The sequence below is a fragment of the Armigeres subalbatus genome, chromosome 1, assembly GCF_024139115.2.
Source record: "Armigeres subalbatus isolate Guangzhou_Male chromosome 1, GZ_Asu_2, whole genome shotgun sequence".
NCBI lineage: Eukaryota > Metazoa > Arthropoda > Insecta > Diptera > Culicidae > Armigeres > Armigeres subalbatus.
The window spans coordinates 131,630,376-131,651,319 of NC_085139.1; the positions used below are offsets into that span (position 1 = coordinate 131,630,376).

The window sequence follows — 20,944 nt, forward strand, 5'->3', positions numbered from 1 at the left end:
AAATGACCTGTTCGGCCAAACGACATTATCGGCCATTTGTCTATTACAGCCAAATGGTTTTATGCCAGTCGAATGTCGGATTAATAACATATTATTAACATTCCAAACAACAAACGGACCTTCCCCGTCAAAACATTTGATTTCAACGTGAAATTCTGTGGATTTCAACAGGAAACCCTTGGAAATTTACGCAAGTAATTTTTCGAGAATCCCAAAGGAAATTCTTAATAATTTACCCGGGAAATTTCTCTAAGTTGCGTCGTTAGTGGCGTCAGGTGTCTAAGCATATTTGCAAGCCATGGAGTGTGTGTTTGATTCCCGCCCTAGTAAGGAGAAAACATTTCGCGAAGCGGAAAACGCTCCACTTGTTCACTAGGTGCTGTGTGAATGTCCTGTCCGTTGTCTAATGCTAAGTGTTAAGTATTCAGTCTGTGCGAGCTCTGGTCAAAGATGGTGATCATGTCTTTCTTTCTTTTAAATTATACAAAAAGATCTTCCTAATTTTCAAGGAAATTTACTCAGAATTTCAACTGTAGTGTTTTTGAGATTTCGAACGATATTCTTCAAAATTTTCATAAAAAGTTCTTAGGTTTTACGAAAAGCTTCTTCGATTTTTGATCGAAAAAATGAAAGGAATTTCAAGAAAAATAGCCTTTTCACGAGAAATCCTCTGGAGTTGCAACGGGATTGCCAGAAACTGTCGGCGGCGACGGCGCACACCTCTAACCACCGTGTGGTCCTCCGGGAAATCTGGAGGATCCCAAAAAATGAAAACTTCTAAATTTTTCCGTTGAACACCAAGATTTTTCTGATGCATTTGTTTTTGTATTATGAGTACGCACTTAATGTTGTGACTTATACATGCTGTGGCCTTCCGAAAATTCCGGAACATCCGTAAAATAAAACAAAAAATAATGAATTTCATTGCATAGCACCATTAGACATTCTAACAACGAATTTATTTCATTTGATTTATTCAAACTAAGGCCTCTGCAGTACATAAAATTCGTCTACATTCAGCTCGGTCACCATTTGCACGTCGCCAACTTTGTAGTCCACGGAAGGAACCTCAATTCGAACCACCTTGCTCTCTGCGCACCTCACCTTCTTGTCCCCTGCGGATCCCTATCAGGAACCATTTTCACCGGGTTATTATCCGACATTTTGAACATGACATTGTGTATGGATCACCTTGGCCACCGAGTGATTCTTTAGAAAATTAAAATATTCATTTCATAATTAAACACAAGGATTTTTTTGTTGTAACTATTCGTGCACCTGTTCCAGTGTTTGAATCTATACATGGACCACCGTTGGCGAAATAACCATTTTTCATATAAATATTGAGGCAGTTCACAAATTACGAAACGCTGGAAGGAGAGGCAGCCGGTCAGATCGTGCATAACGATTCATACAAACCAAATAAACCTTCCATAAAAAAGCGTTACGAGGGGGTGGAGGATGGATGGGGGATGGAGGTTCAAAATAGTCAAATCTAGCGTTACGTAATTTGTGAACTAACCCATTCCGGATATTCCGGAGGACCATTTGGAATCATGAGTCACAATGTCAATGCTGTACTCAGAATGTACATACGAAAACAATATCGGTGCTTTGAATTAAAATTCATAAATTGGCCATTTTTATGAATGTTCTTGACTTCCGTTCCCTTAGGGTTCTTTCACAAAATTCGTAACGCTGAATTTGATAATTTTGATACCCCTTTTTCCCTCTCGTAACCTTTTCTAATGGAAGGTTTAATTTTGTTGTACGGACCGTAATACTTGGTCTGACTTCCTCCCTCCCCCTAAAACGTTACGTAATTTGTGAACAGTCCCTTAGGAAAGCAAGAAAGGCACTATCATTAATAGGTGTCTCGCACATATTGGATACGTTACGGATACACACTGATAATACATATTTCTATTTTTGTAAGATGGGTAAAAATATTACTCCGGATAATCGAGCCATTTTCTCCGGATAATCGAGCCCCGGATAATCGAGCCTCCGGATAATCGAGTCCGGCCTGTATAATCAATCTCATGCATTCGGATCCACCGCAATATTTTCTTCGTGCATAAAAGAAGCAGTTCCTTCCGTGTGCGAGTCATTACAGTTTGTGACAGCAGCGCGTACTGACGTGCTTTTTGCTCGCACATTTTATTATATTTCAGTGCAATATTTTGTTATTTTTGCTTATTTTTTTTTATAAGAGTACAATTATTTTAGGTTATTATTATGTTTTGTTATCAATATTACGACTTCTATCCGGGAATACAAGCGCATAATCCACCGAATATCAAATAGATATTTTTTCTTTTGCTCGCATCGAATAACACACGCACTGTACTTACTTTCCCGATGCCTACACATTACAATAATGTTAGTATGAGGAAACTGAAAAAACTCGCCGTTTGATCATACACCCAACCAGCGAATGGCAGATTTAAATAGAGCTCTACATAAGAACCTTACAGAAACTGTTTAAAACTATTGAAATCTTACAATTTTGTATTCTGAAAGCTTACATTTCTTGTTTTAACTTGCAGAATTGTATGTAATAAATAAATGTAAGAATTGTTTTTTGGATGTATGCATTCGCGTGTAGATTTGAGGTGGGGATTAGCTAGATTATTAGGATTATTGAAAATTGCGTGGAACGACGGGTATGGAGTGATAATTTTAGTAGTACATATGTTCTAGTCCAAGTAAATAGACAAATTACTTTTAAATTGTCTTTAACAGAAAAAGGAAGCAAACTTCACCGTCTTCTCATGTAGATTCAATTTCGCAGGCACTTTATAAATCAAGAAAATAAAAAGAAAATCTATTTAATATCTTCAAGATAATATTTTGATTCATTAATCAACAGTTGGTCTGTGGTTTTCTGCAGGTATTTAAAATCGAATTAATATTATCATGCCTCGTGGCAGCCATTTTTAACTGTCACAAGCTTACACCGCATCCCTGTAAAATAACCGCCACATCGACAAAGAACGAGTTCCCTTCTCGGGGAGCAGACTTAATTATCTAAATAGAAGTAATTACATTAAATTTTATCTTCTTGTCCCGGCCCGGATTTTCCCTTGGTCGATGAAAATCCACCTCTAGGGAAAGTAACTTGGCCCCCATCTTAGCAAATTTCATGTTCGTTTACGAAGATCCGAGAAAATCCTCTGTCGGGAAAGTATGTTTTAAGACGTTGTTGCGAATGCCATAAGACAATGTGCAGAGTCTAGTCTGTAGGGAGGGATTTACATTCTCAACTGCTTTCCCCTCTATGTCTGATCCTGATCAATTCATATTCCATAAAAAATGAATTAAATCGGATTAATTTTCCATGTTCTGATTGCTATCGCTTATTCAGCAAGGTAGCAGATTCATCACAACTATCAAAACTGTCAGCGCGTTCAAAAATCTAATTCGTCATTTTTTGTGGAGTTTTCTCTATCTAACATGTTGCCGAAAAAACTCACCTCCACTTGGTCCGTCGGTTCTGGAACCACGTTTTGACCTGGGCGTCGGTCATTTTCAGTCCTCGTGCCAGCGCTGCCCTCTCCGCCGATGCCAGGTACTTTTGTTTGTGAAATCGTTTCTCCAGCTCGGCCACCTGGATCCGGGTGAAAGAGGTACGCGGCTTTTTCCGCTTCGGCGGCGTTCGATTCTGGTACGGATGGCCGATTCGGCGGGCGATGGGGAATGCTGCTGGAAGTGACAACAAAAAAAGAGGAAAATTACAGTGGGAGTGGTTAAGCGTACATAGCTGAGCGCTTTCGTCGCCATCATAGTGTAGGGAAATTGTTAGACAATGAAGGGAGCGTTCCATCTAATGGCTATGTTATTAAAATGTCATTAAAGTTGGTACTCGGAAGCGGGAGCTGCCATTCGTTTTGAAAACGGGCATAAATGTCGGATTTATCAAAGCACCATTTAATTTTTATGGACCAACATATATTTAATCGTTCAGTGCATTTCTGTTCAACGGGTCATACGTTGCCATAATATATTTTCAGGGGAGATGCCGTGACTAAATTTGAAATGGGTTTTCCGCTCGGTTTCATTGCCTATTTGCCTTTGTGTGTCCGTCACATACCGTCGTGACATTTGTTCGTGCTAAAATACCCGCAGTAATTTATAGCCATAATATGGATATGTATGAATAATTACTGGCCGATTAGCCTCACATTATATTTCCCGTAATTGGAATCAGAGTATATAATGTTTTGATTACCTTCGTTGACCGATAATTGTGATTTATGAGCACTCAATTGAATTGGCTGGATACATAAATCAGAGTAAATGCAGTTGAAAAATCAAAATCAATGAGATATATCTCAGTGCTCTTCGACTGGACAAGGAAGTGTAAATTAAAATAAATATAAATAAATAAAATTCTAAATTTAAAATTTGTTGAAAATGGCTTGAAATTCATATTTTTTATGTTTCGACTAAAATAAAGTCATTACGTACCTACACTTAGTGTACGAGAAAGGCCAAAAATTGTATGGGTTTTCAAACTTTTCCCTAACTTTGTATGTGCTTGTAGAGTTGGAAACTAAATTTTACACCAGAGTAGAACACTCAGTCTTGCTTTGATGACTGGTAGACTTCACCGTAACGATTTGAATCGAAATTCATACGCGTCAGAATCAATCAGACATACAATCAATGCAGTCTCAGGTTCTGTTCGTTTGCCACGGGCTCAATTTCCGATTCCATAGGACGATTATCGATATTATCCACCATTGATGCCCATAAACGTTTTCCTCTTTCCGCCGTTTTCTTCACTCGGTGTTTATCGATTCAACCTTGTCTTGTTTGGAGTATCGCTATCGACCAACCAACCAAGTCGGGCGTAGGGTACATAAGGGTTCCGATTTTGATGGATGCAGAGTTTCAAAATCTTCCGGATCCGTTCCCACGAGAGGAGGAAACCCGTGGTATGATACTGTGCAAGAAAAGAGCATATCTAATACATATTTTGGAGAATGAGATCATAACCGTTAAATTTTACAACCTATGATTCAGCAACAGCGGGTGAAGCGGTTTCCATTATGAATATTTTTGAATAGAGGGTTTATCTTTGATACACAGAGGAAAGAGGTAAAAGGTTTCATTCAAGTACGAAAGAAAATGTGTTGTTGCTATTTAGGTTTATCATAATGGAGCGTTATGTCAATAGTTGGGATCAACTATGTGTGCTACAAGGTATTTGTGGTTTTAAATGTATATGCTGATTGGGTGTGGTAAAGCAAAAACTCACTTCGAGATTGAAAGAGCAATTAATTGGAATTATAGTCAGTTAAACAAACTCTCGCATATGAAGTACGTTGCACAAATAGTTTGAGCTCTCAGTAACTGCACAAAGGTTTATCAGTGGTTAAAAATCAGGAAAAGTCACAAATATAAGCTCATAGATAGGAAAAATCCCGTTTCTATACTGCCGTTTACGTATAATTGTCCCATTATCCTATGATAAAAAAATAAAACTTGTGACAAATTGCCCCACAATTTTAGAATCGAATAGATCTGAAAAGTTTCCTCATTTTATAAACATGAGTAAACCATCGTTAAAGTCTCTTATAGCCCGGCTGTTATTTCGCCGTCCGACGCCAGGCTTTCAAGATATTGAAAATTTCGACATTCTCCACGCTTACCCGGCTACCGTAAATTGGAGAGTTTGCTCGTGTTGCCATCAACGATTTGGTCTTGCTGACATTGATTGTTAGACCTGCCACAGACGAGCAGAGCGTGCATACGACAGACGTAGGCTCGACTCTACCATCGAGGTCGTTAGATTCATTCATTTAATTTATTTAGCTTACATCAGTTTTTGTTAGCGGGCAGCGGGACCTGTCCAAGGGCTTGATCCTCCCAGGCCATCTGCGAGTTGTGGCCCTGCCTAGGATGTGAGTGGGGTTGACATTGCCCTGTTAACCTCTAAAAGCTGCATGTATCCGCAGTAGGCCCGCCAAAGCGACGATGCTCAAAGCGACGCCAAGTCCTGGTCTTAGGTGGGACGCTAAGGCCCTGACACGACGAGCCCTCGACGCAGGAGGTTGCACCGGCCCAATAAGCCGCCTTAAAACAACTATTACGAACGACATAGAAGTAATAGCGACTCGATACAATCGGCAACGACCTGGGCGACGAATAAAGGATCACGATTGGAGCTTGGAATCATGGAACTGCTAGCCTTCGCACGGTTGCGATAGGATAATCTACGATGAATTACATCCCCCGCACTTCGATGTCGCGCTGAAGAATGTGGACAGGACAGAAAGGTATGAAAAGCGGGCATCAGGCGGCTACCTTCTCAAAGCTGTGGCACCACAACGAGCTGGGAACGCTTCTAGTGCTGGGTAAGATGCGCCAACGCGTGATGGGTGGCACCTAATCAACGCAGGATGTCAGAAGCTGAGGATAAGGCCGTTTCTTCAACTATAGCATCATCAGAGCACTGCCCACAAGGAGACCGACGACGAGAAAGAAGCGTTCTACGCAGCTGGAGCAGACATACGATGGATGCCCACTGCGGACGTCAAAATCCATCGGTGACATGAAGACGCCAGGTAGGAAGGAGAATGTATAGACCGGTCATCGGACCGGATAGTCTACACCGTATCGAAGACAACGGCCAACGATGCATAAACTTGCAGCCTCCGCGGAATGGTAGTCAAGCACTTTCTTCCCCGCAAAATATCTACAAGCCACATGGAAATCACCTAACAAGAAACGGAAAACCAATCGACCACGTTCTAATCGACGGTAAATTCTTCTCCGACATCACGAACGTCGCACTTACCGCAGTGCGAATATTGAATCCGGCCACTACCTCGTTGCAGTATGCTGCTCAAAACTCTCGACGGTGTAACACGCGTCGAGTCGTCGCCGCGGCTTAACTTGGGCGGCTACAAGACGGTAGACTGGCCCGAACTACGCGCAACAGCTGGAAGTAGCACTCCCAACGGAAGAGCAGCTGGGCGCAGCTCTCTTGAAGATGGCTGGAGAGATATTCGATCCGCCATTGGAGCACCAACCGCTGCACTGGCACGTGGCCCGGATCAGAGAAACGCTGGTATGACGGCGAATGTGAGCAGTTAGTGAAGAAGAATGCAGCATGGCGAGATTGCTGCAACACCGCACGAGGCGAAAGGGCCGATAAAACGGGCGCGGAACAAACAAAACTCGATTTTCCGGAGGAAAAGCGCCACAGGAAGATCGAGACCGTGAAGACGGAGGAACTGTACCGCGCTAATAACACAGAAAGTTCTGAGAAGTTGAACCGTCACGAAAGGCCGTCACAGCCTGATATGTGAAGGACATAACGGGAACCTTCTTACGAACAGGCGTGAGGTGATCCAAAGGTGGCGGCAGCTACGAAAACACCTGAATGGCGATGTGGCAGACAAGTAGCGGTATGGTAATGAACCTGGAGACGCGCGCAGGACATAACTTCGGCTCCGGACTCCAGGAAATCCAGGAGGAGATGGCGGCTGAAAAACAACAAAGCCCTGGGTTGACCACTACCAGGAGAGCTGTTAAACACGGTGGTGAGGCACTGGCTAGAGCGCTGCACTGGGTCATTACCAGAGATTTGGGAGGAGAAGTTTGCCGCAGGAGTGGATGGAAGGTGTCGTGCGCCCATCTACAAGAAGGGGATAAGCTGGATTTAGCAACTACCGCGCAATCACATTGCTGAACGCGCCTACAAGGTCCCAAATTTTATGCCGTCGACTACACCAATTGCAAGGAGTTCGTGGGCAGGTACCAGGCGGGTTTATGGGGAACGCTCACCCAGACCAGGTGTTCGCCGCCGTCAGGTATAGAAATGCCGCGAATACAACGTGCCCACATCATCTATATCGACTTCAAAGCCGCTATGATACAATCAGATCAGGACCAGCTATGGCAGCTATATACGAAACGGATTTCCGGATTAACTGAACGGTTGGTCAAGGCGACGATGGATCGGGGATGTGCGTAGTTCGAGTTTCGGGGCATTCTCGAGTCCTTCGAAACCCGAGAGGGTTACGGCAAGGTGATGGTCTTTCGTGTCCTATTCAACATCGCTTTGGAAGGGTAATACGAAGGCAGGGATTACACGAGTGGTACATTTTTCAAGTCCGTCCAGTATTTGGTTTCGCCGACGACATGATATGATTGATGGCATCGAGAGTATGGAAAACTGACACAGAAGATGGTGATTGTCATGCGACGTCGACACGCCGATAACGATACCAGCAGAGAAATTCAGGAGGCAAAAAGGCATAGTGGCTGGAAATCGTACGTACTTTGGACTCCGAGACGCTCCGATCGAATAGAGTTCGCCGCCGTACCAAACTGACTATCACAAAACGCTTATAAGACCGGTAGTTCTCTACGGAAACGAGACCTGGACGATGCTCATGAGGGACCAACGCGACTGGGAGTTTCGAAAGGAAAGTGTTGCGTACCATCATGGTGGAGTTGCAGATGGCGGACGTACGTGGAGGCGAATGAACCATGAGTTGCATTGTTGGGAGACGCCATCCATCGTTCACACCGCGAAAATCGGAAGACTGCGGTGGGCCGGACCGTCGCCAGAATGTCGGAGAATCCGTGAAAATGGTTCTCGACAACGATCGAACGGGAACAAGAAGGCGAGGTGCACAGCGGGCAGGTGGATCGATCAGGTGGAGGACATTGGACCCTCCAGACTGCGTGGTTGGCGAAGTGCAGCCATGAACCAGCTGAATGGAGAAGTCTTTTATGCGTAGCACAGGCCACCCGGCCTTAGTCTGAGATAAATAAATAAAAGGTTTTACCATCCACCGTTGCTTTGATCAGTCTGGTAAGTTTCCCAGGAAATCTGTTATCGTCCAATTTTATATAGCCTACGTGGTCAATACTGTTGTAAGCTGCCTTGAAATAAATAACTGGGAGATGGTGCGTTGGGACCTGGTATTCACGGCATTTTTGTAGTATTTGCCGTACAGTAAAGATCTGGTCCGTTGTCGAGCGGCCGTAAAGAAACCGATGAAAACCCCACGATTTCATTCACTATTGGTGATGAAGAGGAATATGCTCTGGGATTATATTTTTTATGGGAGACTTTAGGATGGTGATCGCTCGAGGGTCTCTTACTCAGCTTGTCCTTTCTTGTAAATGGAGAGACCCTTCCTTTCACTTCTTTAGTAGCTGTTCTAGTTTCCCAGATCTGACTATCGGCTTTGTCAGGTAATTGGTCGGAAAAGCCTTTGAGAATGCGTTAAGCTTCGACAACACTTGCGGTTTTGGAGCGCTGTACTTAATGTGCTCATTCACACAGGCACGCACACCATTTGAGACTTATTTGGATGCTCCTCACTTAACCTCCACTCCATGCTCAAGGGAGTCAATAGCGGTAACTGCCTGGGCTAACAGATACTACTAAGACACTCTACCTCTATGTATGTCTATGACAAATTCAGCCATGCCAAGGGTGACCATAGCTGTTAGGCGTGGTCGTGAGGAGGGGTCGTAAAGCCCTTGGACATAGTCCCCTGTCCCGGAAAAGGCAGGTCTGCTGTCTGTCTCTGCTCATGTCGGCCTACTCACGGGGAGGTAGAGATAGAATTGCTGGGTAAAAGGGCCAAGGATTGGAAATGGGGTCTCTTTATTCCTTCAGTCAGGTACGCGAAGTACCAATGGAATGCATTACCAAGCTCTGTTATGCAGTGCTCTGACGTAAAGCCTCGTTCCACGCTTCGATGAGGGCCTGCGTCTGCGGTACAGATTTTCTGATTCCGATGATAGAAGGTTTTTTTCTTAGGCATTAATTCCAAATATGGGTGTCAGAGGTTCATTCACTTACCAGGATAATACGGAGCGTGACAATATGGTCCACCACATACGATCTTCCGATAGAATCGCTGCCTGAAGAGTCGTTTATCTTCCCATCGGTATCCGATTTAGAACTACTTTCTTGTCCCATCTGCAACAACGTTAGAATCTTTCTTTCCAGACCTCGTTAACTGGACTCGTATTTAGATGCCCTGGTTGCGCTCTCTATCGCTTGCCTTTGCTTATCTACGTCCTCAATTTTCGCCGGGTTGCATATTTTGGCCTGAGTGCACAAATCTCCCAGGTTGTTCAACGTTCACCCTGTTTTCGATAAAGACATGTTAGATGGTCGTTCAATGCTCTTCACGCAGTCATCCCTTTCGAACATCCACTGACCTGGTTCTAAGTTATTCAACGAACATCTGAGCTGGATCTTCTTCGCTGAATCAAGCGAGGGGTCGAATCGGATCTCAGAGTGTTAGAAGGTGATGTTCAGACGGATTGTCCCGACATCAAGAAGGAGAGGTGTACATAGCTAGCGTTCTCAGAGTGATAAGTACTACCGCACGGTATCACGGATACCCGCCAGGTGGTTGGTTATGTTACCGATTGACTAGCATCGGAAGAGAGGAGAGTTTTCGACATACGCGAATAGAGAGTGCCTAAAGCCATTAGGAGCGCCTTGACCTACAAGTGGCAACGGGACGGATAACTCTTCAAGGGTGGGCCGATCGGCTGATACCTAGCGTACGAGATGGTTAATAGGAAGGCATGGGGGAAGTTCATCTTCCATCTGACACCAGTTCCTGTCCAGGCCATGGCTGCTTTAGGTGGTACCCAGATAGGTTTTGGAGCCTACGGACCTCCCGTCTGCCCGGACTGCAAGGGGTCGACAAACTGCCGAGCACGGCCTGTGTATGTCTCGCTCGCTGATGTTAGAAGAGAATGCTAGAAGGTGTCGGAGGACACTACTCCGGATAATCTTTCCAGAGGGATGTGCAGAGGTTGATCAGGGAACGCGGCTCTCGGCGTACCACTCGATTGCCTGCATCTTGCGCAATTGGCGCGCTCGAGCAGCAGTCAGTGCCCAAACTGCAGTGGGTGCTAGTCTCCGAGGTGAGGTACCAACGTAGTTGGTTGAGTAGAACCAGTGGGTAGAGCAATGATTTATAGAGGTAGAGGAACCAGGTGGAGTATAGTTGTGATTTAGAAGCTAGTAAGGTAGCTAGTATGTGGCGTGCGGTAGTACGGACCTCTCCAGAAGTAATGCCGGAAAGAGCTGTTCCGGGAGGTCAGGGTCTGTGAACAGGAATGGTTTTAGTGGTCGGCAAGCTGCCAACCCGCTATCGCCGGTAGCTCCATCGGTGTCTGGATGCAGACTCTGACCCCACCTACTGAAAAAAAAAGAACATCAAGAAGATCAGTCTCCTTTCGGCAGATGCAGATCTGATCGATTTGATTTTCATTATGTCCATCGCAGAGAGATTCCGTTCTTTATGTCACTTTACGCGTTTGGCTTGCCAGTACGCAGTTCTCACTAATTTCGCTCATTTCTGCGAGATCATGACGTCCCATAATACACTCATAGGCTGCGTTGCTGGAGCCATCTTCACGTGAAATCACCATGAATCCAGATGTTCCTTCGAACTTATCCACGACGACATTCACGACATCCACGGCGACATTCAGCTCACTTTAAAAAAAAACTTCCTTGTTCTGAAACTCGGCAGTATCGGAGCGCATAACATTGGATTATCGTGAGGTTCCTATACGTGTTCCTCATTTCGCAGGGATGCGGAAATTTACAATTTTCTACGCTGAAATTTCGCCCTTCCTAACAAGTTTGCTTACAACTTGCACGCAATATTGATGATTCACGACAAATATTGTATACAATTATTCTATTTACCCATGGAATTACGCTAATAATGGCTTTCCATTTATGTGCATGTGATTTGAACGGTACATTACAGAGGATTTTTTATGCGTAGGAAGATCTTGTTCTTCTTTTTCAATGGCATACATTTCAATTAATACTTTTACTGCATTTAAACTTATTGAAAGCTTTTCTATGCCCGCTATTGCATAAATATGTAGAATGGCAATACAATGGATACACTATGCAGGAAGTCAAGAATGTTTTCAACCGAAAACATCCTGACCGACCTGAACGAACTCGCCATTTCCGGATTGACAATCACACGCCTTTGTCTCGCAAGGCTACTGGAGACCAAATTCATACAATATTATGATTGTAATATCTACTAAGTTGTAACAACTTGTTAGGGTAGAACTATTTCATAAATAGTGCAATTTTCGCGAAGGTTAACGGCTCAAACCTTGGGCCTTCATGCTAGGTTGAGCACATTTATCGTTATAAATCTTCATATATTGCATTTCCACCAGATTTATTCCACCAGCCGGCTTGCTTACATTTGGTGTTGACGCCAAACAGCAAAAAAACGATGATGGATGTCCGCAATATATAATCTCATTCAAATCAGCGAAAGTCTCGAGCAGAATGGACAAAATTGGACATTATTGTCCCTATCAGGTGGATGATTTTCAGCCTACTTGGGACGAGTGATTGTTGATTTCGATACAGATGGGTTGTGTTTATATTACAAGCCATTTTGCTTGCGTTGAATAAAGGCAGATCAAACAAATGAAGAAAATCAACATCACTGTGCGAGGATTCTAATTGGTTGCATGTAACTATCGTGTGATGGTGAGAGTGCGTTCTAGATTCACCCAATAGTACCTTACCGGGTCATGCTAACGAATATACATTATATGTTTCATTTATATTCCAAATATTTACCATTTGCAAGTGAAGAGTTAGAAATGAACTATATAAAACTGCAATTACCAAAAGCATGTTCTAGCCTTTATTTTGTGCCTTCAAACAAATTGCATATGTTTATTATTTGTTGCAGGGTAATTTTGAGATTTACTGCTAGTTGAAACCATGGCAGTTGTGTTGCTCTCGCTCTAGCGATAATTTAATTATTTTTTTTTTTAAACGTAAACAATGCTGTAGGTAGAATGATGCATAACGCACTACTGAAGAAAATCAGACGCCTGAAAATAAGCACACTACGATCTTCCTCTGCTTTTTATATACATATCTAGAAAATAGTTTTCCTCAATTTTGGAAGAACGCAATTAATCGTGTTTCTGCTCGTCTGTGCGCAGAAAGTTCGAGGGTGTGTTCGGTTTTGCTTTTGTGGCAGAAGTAAAATAGTCAGTGCGCGACTGATCGTTCCAAAGAAAAAAAATCAAGTGTTTTATTAAGATAATTATTTTGGCTTTTAGTGCAATGTCTTCACTTGTCATTAGACAGTTTGTACATATTTAATTCCACCATAATTGTCCTTGACAGATGATATTTCGACCTCAACAGTAAGCCGTCTTCAGTGTCTCGTACTGACTCGACTCGAGTGTTTTATTTTATTTTATGTGGAAGAATCATTTGCGAGATTGATCGTGGTTCTACCCGTTTACAAAATACCGAGTATTTTATTTTGCTCTGTGCGGCAGAGAAGTAAATCATTTAGCGCGCGTTTGATCGAGGTTCTTCTTAGTATGCAAGAAGTTCGAGTGTTTCATTCTGCTTTGTGCACGAAGTAAATAAATCATTGTACGTTTGATCATGGTTCTACTCGGTACGAAGATTGTTCGAATGTTTTAAATTGTGCAGGAAGTATATAAATGAATTAGTGAACGATTGATCTGGTTCTGTTGAGTACAAAAAGTTCAAGAGGGAGAAGATTACTAGCGTAACGTGATTTTCCACGTTTATTTTACCTCCATGTATTGGGGTGGGCGTGTTATCCACCAACTGCCTCGCTAGAGGAGTGACCTTGAGAGGATTAGTACTTCACCTGTTTGTCCAAAAAGTACGTGTGGTTAATTCTACTCTGTTGCAGAGCAGTAAATTTGTTGCTGTGTGACAAAGAGGAATGCGCGATTGATCTGGTTTCGGTATGCCAGAAGATCGAGGGTTTTATTCTGTGCTATGGGCGCAAAATCAAATTAATCAGTGCACAGTTGATCGGTATACAATAAGTTTGCTATAAGTTATACGATCTGGTTTGCTATGCTAGTAAGGTCTAAAATAATTCGTTTTTTGTGTTGAAAACTGGCATGGTCACATCAAAGTCTCTGATAGTAAGAGATAGCACAAGAGGATCTGCTTATACTGATACTGAAAGTTAGCTATCGTGTTGGGAAAAAAGCCTTTATTTTTGTTCGACCCTTAGATTGATTTCATGGAGTGTTCACTTCTAAGGCTTTTAAATTCGATAACCTAGTTACCCACAGAGTGCATAATAATAAGTTTCATGTTGCTAATTTATTGCAAGGTGTATTGAAGTGTTTTTGAGTTGTTTTAAAAGCAAATCTAATAAATTTTAGCCCATCCGTTTTAATTCGCCATAATAATCATTGAGATAACAAATTGTTTTTCTTTACAATGTTCTGAAAACTCATATGTGAATATGTACATTATGTAAGATATTGAGCTAGTTGATTGACTGCTCGTAGTTGCTACTCCATTATGACCAGATCAGCTGTTCTTGCACAGGAACCAACAGATGTTTGTTGGGACTAGCACACATCTTCAATGTAAGTACTGGTGATCTCATTTGTTAGGTCATACTGGCGCTGCCACAATCAGATATGCAAGTCAAGTAGGGAAGGGGAGAAATGATGATGCAATCACTCGCCACTCAAGCCGAATATACCTCTGCACTTGCCACGAGTTCATGCGGAATTTGTTGGAATTTCTGGGTTAAGTTGGAGAGGCAGAGGTCCGTCTTGGTTAACGAGCTGCCAATTTGATAGATAGGAGAAAGCAACAGATATAATTTCTAATTGGATGTAGGAACGAATGGTTCATTTCCAATTCTAGCAGATTACTGTTAGAATACTCAAGTTGAAGGTATGGAATAGTAATGGAAACGGTATGGAAATCATTTCCAGTTCTAGCGATTGCTAGAACATGAGAAATAGAGAAAGATACAAAGTAGAAGAATGGAACGGACCTGGGATTGAACCCAGACCTCCTGCGTATGAGGGAGAAGCAGTAGCCATATGACTACCAAGCCCGGTTCTATGTACATTATGTGGAAGATATTGATTTGAAAAATGTATTGGAGGTAACCACTTCGGTGGGACTCGAACCCACGGCCCTCAGTACGCTAGACTTGTGCTTTAACCAACTAAGCTACATAGGACCTCCGTCGGCCTTCGCAACCTAGAGGCAACTAATGCGCTCGAGATTCTAAAATAAAGAATTAACTTTGATTTAATTGTTTTCTTTGTTTCTTTTCTCTTTTTCTATTTGAATTTTGATATTTGGATTGTTAACTTTGTTCGATACGTGATGGCGTAGTTTAATTTATGTTCTTGAGTTGGTCTGTGTTCGTATCCGAATTACAAGAAAAATACTGGATGGAATTTATTCATCTCTTCAGCAACCCTGTTAGTTATAATCTCCGAATGCTCTATAGGTTAATCTCCTATGGCAAGATCCATTAATTACGTAACGCAAAAACTCTCTCCTCTATGTCACACTTTGTGTATGAAACATCTGAAAATTTTGTATGGATCGTAACACTTCACTCACCCCCACCCCCTCCCACATCAAAGCGTTACGTAATTTGTTACCGCTCCTCAGGAGTGAAGCTGAGACAAACGTGGAAAATAAAATTTGAGTTCGTATGGAATCTTTGCATGAACGTTATAATGTCTTTCATAGAGTTTCTCGCCTACTATCAGGACATCGTCTGCCAGGTCTCACCAAACAAGATCTGAGCATGTAGAAAACATATATTAAGTTTAACATAAAATTGAAATCATAATTTGTTTTCAAATATGAACAAGGAATGTAATTGTCGCTGAAAATGCAAAAAACAAGCGACAAAGGAATAACGATAACTCTTTTCATCTGCAGAGGATGAACATTGTTGCGTTCCATTTTATTTCACAAAATGGAGAGGTAATTTTGTGAACTTTTCAAACTGCGATAACTTATTTATTTTAGAAGTAAAACGCAAATCATGTCAACAGATGGTTAAGTTTATTCTAATCTATGATAACTGATACTAATTTAACCAAAACATCATCGGAAACCGACTACTTCTCAAAATGCGTAGCGAAATTGTCCTATTCTGTTGCAGTTTGGACAACACATGCTAGTTGAGTTTGTCCCACATTTACAAGAGAGGATAATGTCGTTGTCATTGGCAATGTTGTTATTTTACATCCCTTGAATATGAATCATCATGATTGGTTACATATTTTGATCTCATTTTGCTGTAGATTTCAAAATTGTCTGATCAGACATCAAGCTGAATACTTATTTTGTTAAAGAAACCAATATCAAAAAGAGTTTTCGATTTGTTCTTATCGATAGCAGGAATAGTTTTCGATTTGATGTTACAGTATGATTTTTCTGCTATACATTTTGTTATTGTAACCGTTCAAACGATCAAAAAGATATCAAATTAAGTAATCATAATCGGCGATGTCTCAACATCAAAACAAATTATCGATTTGCTTTCAAGCTTTACTCGGGTAGTTTGTTACAATAATTATTGTGCCTTGCAACAAAATGACAACTTTCGTGATCAATTTCCACGGCTCTCACGGTAGAAGCATAAGTACTAGAACGCTAGTGGCGCTGTAGTCATTTAATTTATTTTGCCAAATTATGCTTTAACAAGCTTCAATTGGGCATAAATTATGCATCATGTTGTAGTGCATATTTGGTTTCATCACCAACATTGGTTTAACACTTGTAGTACCGTACGGTACTTTGCCAGTCAAGTAACCTAGATGTTGATCAAGCAAACAGGGACGCATTCTTATACTTCTTATACATCATCTATATCTTATCTTTAATCAACTGATCTCAGATGTATAAATTATTCGCAGTCAAATAAAACGGCACGACATTCCCATAATCAGCCAGTGGCGGTAGCTTTTTTCCTGGAGTTATGTTTTACTTAGGCGACTGGTGCTTATTTTTCGTTGCGACTAAAAGTAAGCGGAGGAGATTTATAAGACGGTACCTACATATTCTATTTGCACGAAAACTTATGTTTGGCCAACAATTGATATGGAAAGCAGCCACAGTGCTTCATAGAGACTGAACACCAACAGTATCTTTTAAACGGAACGCGTTGTGCGAGTTTTAATTGAGTTGTACTAGCTTTCAGTTTACTCAGTTACAGTGGTCCCAACTGTTTTAAGTTCTCCCACGACTTTTCAAAAATCCATATAATCATTCACGCATATTCACAATGTTAGAGGCCAAGCATGGAAACAATGCTTTGATTGAATGTTCTATCGCCAAATTTAATCTGATCAGTTATAATTCTACTTGTCAGATCAGTACATTCGAGAACTATAAGGAAAGAAGATTGAAACCCTCTGAATTAGAAGGTGTTCCACTGTCGTACAACTCACTTTTATCCCTGAGGACGCCATATTGGGCGCTTTGGAATCGAGCATTAGCTCGTGGCGTATCATCCTATAACTATAAATAATATATTTTATTTTGCAGATAAAAACCTGAAGTCAACGTTTGCTCCACGGAGGGTGCCTCAGCAACAGCAAAACCGTAAACGAAGTGAATTGATTGCAGTCGTTGGTCTATATACTTCGGAAAAAGGAAATCAAACTCGCTTGTTTCACCTACCGGGCGAGCGCCACTTGTTCGCGTGGAATAGGATATTTTAACACGTTAAGTGTTTATAGAGTTTCGTCGTTTTTTACCTTCTTGGTCTCTTGCCGGGATGCGAAGCAAAATGCTGAATCGGAAACGTGCCACCACAGTTATTGGGCAGAGATCGTGAAGTGGATATTCTATTATTTATAAAATTCTAAAAAGTGGGGCTGTACTACCCGCTTGGAACTTATCAAGAGATGTAGAAAGGTGTATGGGTATAAATGGTACAATATGATTCTTTTCGTAAACGGAAATATTCAAATACAGCAGGTCATACGAAGTCAGAAAATGTGACTACACATTAGTTGTTAGAGAGAAGGTTTAAATGGTTTGAAAACATTTTATGAATTGTGTTTGTTAAACAACTCGTTGATTGATTGTCAGTAAACCAATTGCGAGCGTGTCCAATGCCCTCGTTCATGACGAACCCATCTCCTAGATACTCAGGGTACTGTTGAACGTTCACGAAATTAAGAAAACCAGTCTTTGTGGGTTCTCGACGTCAACGTGCCGCATATCGTAACAAAATAAATATGTTTTATTCGCACGTTTGATTCGATTTTTGATGAGGACAAGTAGTAAATATTGTTATCCAATCCACTTTGACCAGTATGCATGAATGTTACCCCAATCAGAATGATTCACGAGAATCGAAAAATGTTGCATGTACTTATTATTTGCTCAAAAGGATCAATTACCAACATGACAAAACTTTAATGCTACCCAAACAACATTACCGATTGCTATTATCATAATCGGAGTCGTGTTCGTGTTTTATTTCATTAATAGCTATCGGTATCAACGTGTCAGTCAGCCAGCCCGATTTTTTGTTCTCCGCTGTATTTTAAGTTGTCGCCACCGGAATGATGCCGACAACTGACGACAACTGCAAAATAATTACGCTCCAGTTGCCTCGGAATGTTGTCGCATTTATAAAGTCCATTTGCTGAGGTAGGTTTCGTGACACCGTCTGTCACGTCATGATTGTCTCCGGCGAGCATCCAACGGTGGCGGAAACGGAATTGAGCTCATTTATTTTAAGCGTTTATTTATTTGAGCGTTATAGCTGTTTAAAGCCTATGTATGCTTAATATGTTCTAGATTAGTTTTATGTTGGTGGATAACTTTAATGCTTAAAATGTTTTAATCATATACTGATATGCTTTATGTTCTAGTGTTATGTGTATGTGATGATTGTAAGTTTAATCATGTGATTCTTGCTTATTTAATGCTAAATGTATCTCAGTTATTGATTGTCAACTATTTGTCTTTCTAACAATTTCTTCTCCACTAATTTTGTTTGCTGAAACTCGAAATATTTTCTACAAATGTGATCAGCAGTTCTTTTTTTTCTGCAATGTGCATTTCGTCTGATGAAATAGGATCGAAGTCAACTGAGATTCATCAGCGAGGTCAATGAATGAACTGAGTTCATTCAGAAGATGTGTTTGTTCAATCTTGCAAAAACAAATTAAATACTGATATCAACTATTTACAATTAGACAAAACGATTCAATTTAAGTGCGAAAAAGCCATTTCAAAATTATGATTAGCCCCCCTGCGAACTAAGCTACTAGATTTCTTTATAGTAATTTATGAATTTACATGATTAAGTAAAAATGGTCTTACCTCGTTCGATGATAATGACTTCGAGTTCACCGTTAGTCATTTTGGAACAATTGTTTACGATATGAACTATGGAATGGTTCAAATGATGGATGTCTGTAAGAAATTATAAAATGTGTACAATTTTCTATTTGTTCAACTGTTCAACTACAAGTTGAAAAAATATCACACATGATTATGAAAGTTTATGTACAATACGATAAATTATCAAGTTATCTGACGTTCATCACATACACAAGAAATAGTAGAATATGATTATTACAGTGTACACTTACTGACATTCGATAAGCATTTCAATCTAAATGAAATAGTTAACCCAGCAAACGCTATTTAAATTACTAAAACAAACATCGATTTATAACTACTAGGTTGCTGTTGTAGTCGCTCATTTCATTAATGTGGGGCAATTTGAATTTTGGCGTAATTGTTATTATTTGGCGTCAGTAGAGAACTGAAGAGCGTCAACAAATCAATTAATATATCAGGTAGTTTTACACAATTTCAGTGCATTTTATTGTCTGTAATTGAAAAGGTCACTAGGATTTTTTTGGATTATTTTTCCAAAAACTTCCACTCCCTGTGTGATAGTGGAAAGACTATAATTAGGACAGTTTGGGGGTTCTATCAAAGCAATTCCAGAGTCAAAACTGGGATTCTTTCAAAAATTAATCCAGGAATTTCTTCGGATACCATCGGATATTCCTCGGATTTTTCAATAATCTCCAACAGCAAAAATCCATAAGAATTCCAAAGGAAATCCTTAAGGCATTTTCGATATTCTTAATTTCTCCAAGAATTTCTTTGTTTCTCCAAACTTATCTATGATTTCCCAAAATCCTATGAAAATAACTTGGAGATATATGCGAAATTGCTTTGGAAATTGAAAGAATGAATTCCAAGAAAATACAAATTTCTTCGGAAAATCCTTTACGAAATCTTTTAGGAATTTCTCCAGATTTTTTTTGACTTTTTCGTTTAATTTAATTGTATAATTTTCCTAAATCCTTCAGGAATATATACAGAAATTGTTTTGGGAAATTCCTTCGAAAATTCCTTTAGGAGAAATTCTTCGGAAACATTCGTCCAGGAATTCCTTCTGAAAATTCTTTGGAAAGACAATTTGAAAATTTCTTCAGGAATTGCTAAAAAACTTCTTCCAGGAAAACCCTCGTAATTCCGTTTAGTAAAGCCACACGAAATTCCTGCAGTAATTATTCCGGAGATTTTGTTGGAAGAATTTATCAGGAAATTTATTACAAGATAAAGTAGGAAATACCAAAGGAATTTTCAGAAAGTTTCTAACGAAATTTAAAAGAAATTTCAGATGACATTTCCATGAACTCATATGTAATTTAAATGATACTTAAAGAATTTATGAATGAATTTTTAGTTATTTCAAAAATGTTTCAAAGGAATATCTGAAGTTAAGACTAATTAAATTCCGGAGGAATGTCTGAAGGAATTCAAAAAACAATCCAAAGAATTCCTGGATGATGTTCTAGAGGAGGGATTTTTTAAGGAATTACTGTAAGAAATTCTTTAAGAAATTCCTGAAATAATTACTGAAAACATTTTTTAAAAAAGTTCTAAGGAATTCCTAAAGCAATTTTCAAAAAATTTCTGAAAGAATTCTTTTAAGAGAATTTTGGAAAGTTTCACTGATGCAATTTCCGGAGGAATTGCCGAACGATTTCTCGAAGGATTTCCGACCAAGAAATTCATTAAATAATTTGTTAAGGATATTTCGAAGAAGTTGCAGACGCGGCTATTCCTGAAACC

General features: G+C 40.5%; 1 protein-coding gene across 4 annotated transcripts in view; it reads right to left on the reverse strand.

The window, feature by feature from the left end:
• The window catches only part of LOC134205133 (T-cell leukemia homeobox protein 3), a 348,199-nt gene that overhangs the window by 46,741 nt on the left and 280,514 nt on the right, over positions 1-20,944 (reverse strand). For 3 of the 4 annotated variants that reach the window (XM_062680085.1, XM_062680083.1, XM_062680082.1), the window contains one exon: positions 3,477-3,705. In XM_062680085.1, the coding sequence (XP_062536069.1) occupies positions 3,477-3,705 (229 nt within the window). The remainder of the gene's footprint in view (positions 1-3,476; positions 3,706-20,944) is intronic. The other variant, XM_062680084.1, reaches the window with a different exon arrangement.